Source organism: Puntigrus tetrazona, chromosome 10 (assembly GCF_018831695.1).
Source record: "Puntigrus tetrazona isolate hp1 chromosome 10, ASM1883169v1, whole genome shotgun sequence".
NCBI classification, from domain to species: domain Eukaryota; kingdom Metazoa; phylum Chordata; class Actinopteri; order Cypriniformes; family Cyprinidae; genus Puntigrus; species Puntigrus tetrazona.
This window is the reverse complement of record NC_056708.1, coordinates 3,663,883-3,669,002: the sequence shown is the minus strand read 5'-3', so window position 1 is coordinate 3,669,002 and position 5,120 is coordinate 3,663,883. Positions and strand designations below refer to the sequence as shown.

Sequence of the window (5,120 nt, the reverse complement as noted above, 5' to 3'; positions counted from 1 at the left end):
AAACAAAGAAACAGCGCCCCCTATGCGGCAATAAAGGACAATGCAACCCACACGCGCTGTTGAGGGCGCACTGATTTAATGTTTCCAGATAGGCCTACCACAACGGTTTAATAACGGTGAACTCGAATTTAACCCATCGAACGATTAAAGGAATACTTCACCCAAAAATGAAAATGTAGCGGCCAAGATGCAGATGGGATTTGGAGGAACGTAGCATTGCATCACTTGTTCACCAGTGGATCATCTGCAGTGAATTAGTTTCATTCATGAGAGTTAAAATAGACACAATAATCCACCTGTCATCCACTTCATCAGTCCATGTCTTGAGAAGTCAAGAGCAAATACACCATTAAGGCATTTTAACGTTAAATTGTGGCTTCTGGTTAAAGTACGAGTCTATAATCCATAATAATGGATCCATCTCCTGTTGTTCTGTCCTATCAAAACTCACCAATGTATTTATTTAGAATTGTTTTTGATGTCTCTGATTCCGATTACTATTTTTTTCCAGAAAAAGCTATATTATGGACAGAGAACTCGTATTTTACTCAGAAACAATGGTTTAACAGTTGAAATGTGTTGATGATAGATTTGTTTCTAACACGCTGCTTGAGATGTTAACTGATGGACCATAGTTGTGTGAATTACTTGAGAACTATTGAAAAAAACTCATCTACATCTGTGAATTCCTCTGGGTGACACTTATTAGGATTTTTTTTGAATAAACAGTTCATTTAAAATTAGAATTAGGCACCATTCTGTTCTATGACTCTAAATTGTGATGTGACCCCAGCAATAAGCATATAATTAAACAGTGCACTTCATCACTACTTAATTGTATTTTAAAATAGCTGTAGATGTAGTAATTTATCTCTCTTTTTTAAAAATTATTATTAAAATTGATACGTCCATGTTTTTTGATATGCCATTACGGAGTACAAAGTGTGTATTTATGTGAAAATTTTAATAAATTGTAACAAAATAAAGGAGTGAATATTTTCTGAAAGCACCATATTTAATATCTCGAAACACAATTTAATGCACAGTATAACTAACCCCCAGCCCCCAGAATTAAAGAAACAGAGACAATTGTTATGGGGTTCATGGTTCATCCACAACCTTGGCGTTGCAAGCTTAAAGAATATATAAATACACATTTTAACTGAACCTATTTTGCATGTAGAATTTCGAAATAATAATTTTTTAAATACTTATTTGGTTAAATATAATCCTAAACAAACAGAAAACCTGATTAAGCATCAAAGCGTGCTCCATCGTATGACATCATGTCAGAAATAAGTCCGCATCCAACAGCTCTCGGTCTGAATCACAAATCTGAGCGCTGTCCTCCTCTGAAGTCTGATGAACGGGGACAGGAACGTCTTTGATTTCTTTCTTGATTTCGTCCTGGTTGATGAGACTGAAACTGATGACCTAGAAAATGCAAAAAAAAAAGTAAATATGTCAGCTCTAAATCTCCCACCAATGCATTTCCGTCACGGCCGATTCCGACTGCTTATCAAGTCAACGGTTATTGATTCGGGTCAATTACGCATCAGTAACTCTCCCACCTGTCCGTAGCTTCCCAAAGACGCTGCTTCGGTTACGTGGCTGTAGAGATTGTGGCGGGCTACGAAACTACTGAGCCAATCTCGACCTACGGGAATTTGAAAAGAATCAAGTTAGCAACAATGTCAGCTGAGTAACTGGACGAAAGGGTCTCAACGAAACCTACCTGCTAACCTCTGCTCTCCCCAGTTGTTGGGGACGGGAATGTTGTTCTTCTGAGCGAATTCAAAAGCGATTTCCCTGCATTTCTTCGGCGTGAGGCCGCTCACGCCTTCAGCCAGCACGCATGTTTTCTGCGAGCTCCTCCTCTAGCTCCTCAGACAAGATCCTCCTGGCTTCAGCCGTTCCTCTGTAGCCGACGGTTTTCTCTCTTTTTTCTTCTGCTTTCTTCATGTAGCGCTGCAAGGTGGACCTGCCGATCTTTCTTTCTTTCGCCACTGTTCTGATAGATTTCCCGCGCTTCACTTCAACGGACGCTTTCTCCAGCTCCTCGTAGGTTACTGAACCCCAGTCCGTTTTACGAATGTAGTTCCGCGGCATGATCGCTTTCCTGCGGTGTTTGACAACAGCACAAACTGTGATGAATTACACACACACACACACACACACACACACACACACACACACACACACACACACACACACGACCCTGGACCACAAAACCAGTCTTAAGGGTAAATTCTTTTAATTAAGATTTATACAGCATCTAAAACCTGAATAAATGAAAGCTTTCCAGTGATACATGGCATGTTAGGATAGGACAATATTTGATCGAGATACAACTATATTAAAGGGTGCTAAGAGTTATATTCTAAATATTTAGAAAAATCACCTTTAAAGTTGTCCAAATTAAGTTCTTACTAAATGCATATTACTAATCAAACATTAGGTTTTGATACATTCATATTAAGAATTAACAAAATATCTTCATGGAATATTATCTTTGCTTAGTATCCTAATGATTATTGGCATAAAAGAAAACTGTATAATTTTAATTACTTTTATAACCATTTATACTTTTTAGAATCCATTTTTTTACACAAATATTAAGCAAAACAAACATTTTTCAACATTAATAATAATAATAATAATGTTTCAGATCAGTAATGACACAAAAAACTCAGCTTTGATCACAGAAATAATAAAAACAAAAATGTTACAATTCACATGAAAAGCATTTTTTTAATTTTTACTGAATTTTTCATCCCATAAACGCAGCCATACAAACAAATCTTACATCTTATACATCCAAATATAAATCTTAAATGGAAATTTTTTCAAGTTAGCATTTTTACTTTTACTAATACATTTTTATTACACAAATTAAAATACTGCCTACCTATATTAATTTGAAGTCACAACTCGTTAAACATTTTTTCAAAATCTGGTCTTACGGTCTTATTCTGCTGAACATATATGCTCTGACATGAATTTATTTTTTGTAAAATAAATATGAAAACAAACTTACCACCTTTCTCTTGCATTTACAGACAGGTGGATATGCTCGTGCTCTTCCAGATTGTTTGGTCACATGACAAATCAGAAGTTCGGATGCACAGGTGTCTCACCTTACCACCGGCTCATCTTCCCCCGCTCAACCCATACATTCTAGTCTCTACTCATCCCCAGTCAATAAAGTGATGCAGTTTGGCAGTTTCTGGTCCAGGATTTGTACTCTGAAAGAATAAACAACTTTGCTTTAGTCTCTGAAGGTATAATATGTCCTTGACATAGAAATGGTACACAATTCTGTCATAATATTACATAATATTTACATATTATTCTTTTTTTATATATAACTTTAGATGGGAGGGCTTTTGAATGTGTGCCTTTTAGTCAAAAAGTGATGTGGCAAATTCAATTGAATGGGTATGATTTGGAAAGGCACATGTCAAAATAAAAGGTCTAACAGCTGATAATGCATTATCAGAGCAAAAACCATACATCAAGGTGAATAGAAACCGCCAGAGCTTGAGGGGTGAAGGAGGAGGAGAAGAGTGGCAGATTGCTGATGAGCAAAGCTTGTTACATCCAAAAAAAAAAAAAAAAAGACTTGAGACTGTAAAGATAAGCTAAACGTTTAGTTTAGGGTATGAATACTTATGCAATGTACTTATTTTAGTTTGTTTTTTTTTTATATATATAATTTATGCTGTACAGTTATGGTGTATGAAGTGTGGAACAAAAGTAATTTAAAGCTGTTTAACATAAAATGTGGGGTAAAAATTCATAAAAAGGGGTATGAATACTTTCGCAAGGAACTGTCTGAGCTAATCGATCATTTGATTAAATCACCATCGGTTGCACTATTTATGATAATGCTTTTTTATTAAAGTGACTGACAGCTACACGTTCACCTCAAAACATCGGTTTCATTCGCGCTTCAGTAAAACCCACGCATGAGATACAATTCTGCAAGAAACTGCAATGCCAGGTTTTCAATCATAGATGGCGACAAAGAGCTTGAGGAGAAGAGTGGCAGATAATCGACAAACTGCTGATGAACAAAGCTTTTCGCGTCAAACAAACAAAAAAAAAGACTCGAGACTGTAAAAGTGCTTCAGCTAAATATTTATGGAACGTACTTTTTTAACCGTTGTATTTTAATATTTACAAAAATGTTACCAACCTGTTTTTTGGCTGTACAGTTATGATGTGGAAAATAAAGCAATGTAAAGCAGTTTAACATAAGGTAGCAACATAACAAAAGCGTGAAAAAAAAAATACTTTCGCAAAGGCACTGTATATCATTATTTGCTCATTACAAACACACAGCTTTTCGGGTCATGCGAATTACTGCTTTTATCAGCTGTTTGTAGTTTCATTCTGACGGCACCCATTCACTTGCAGAGGACCTAATGCTGATGTAATGCTGCATTTCTCCATATCTAATGAAGAATCTCATTACCATCGTGGACGGCCTGAGGGCGAGTAAATATTTAGCATATTTTTATTTTTTGGGTGAGCTATTCATTTAAATATACATCTAAAGCTAAACATTCTTAAAACCAAAAGCCAAAGCAACCAAAGCAAAGTATTCAAAACCGTTCCGTTCATCATTCAACAGCAATTTTACTTCTGCCCTTACTATGATTACATATACAAATGTTTTTTTACATATACAAATGTTTTCTCTGCATGTCACTTCTGTAATGGAAAGTCTATGACAAAAACATGCACTATAAAATATGTTCAGACATGTAGTGTAAAGCCACCTTTAAAGCACCGTTCAAATAACCATGGTAAATGAATACGCTAATCACCATTCAGTACTATGGCGTTAACATTTAATACCAGGCTATAAAGAAATAGTCACTAAGTCCACAATGAATATGATTTCATACCATAAAAATTTACGTGCGCAAATGTTATTAGAAATCGCTAAATTAATATTTAAAGCAGATAAATATCATTAACTGTAATTTGAGGAGCGTAAACACACACAGGTGCCACAAAATTCAAAACACACTTACAACACAGAGAGCTTCCGCCGGAATTTGTCGCCTGAGGGGGAGGGAGTCGCTGCCGGAAATCGTCATGTCGGTGGGCGG

General features: G+C 36.0%; 1 protein-coding gene across 1 annotated transcript; it reads right to left on the bottom strand.

Annotated features, from left to right (window-relative positions):
* Nucleotides 1-996: 996 nt before the first annotated feature.
* zgc:113274 (uncharacterized protein LOC552925 homolog) lies at nt 997-5,091 on the bottom strand. Its single transcript, XM_043250030.1, is given in 6 exon segments — nt 997-1,434; nt 1,572-1,657; nt 1,736-1,851; nt 1,853-2,119; nt 3,038-3,245; nt 5,043-5,091. Coding segments are annotated over 4 exon segments (609 nt in total). The 5' UTR covers nt 2,110-2,119; nt 3,038-3,245; nt 5,043-5,091; the 3' UTR covers nt 997-1,284.
* Nucleotides 5,092-5,120: the final 29 nt, after the last annotated feature.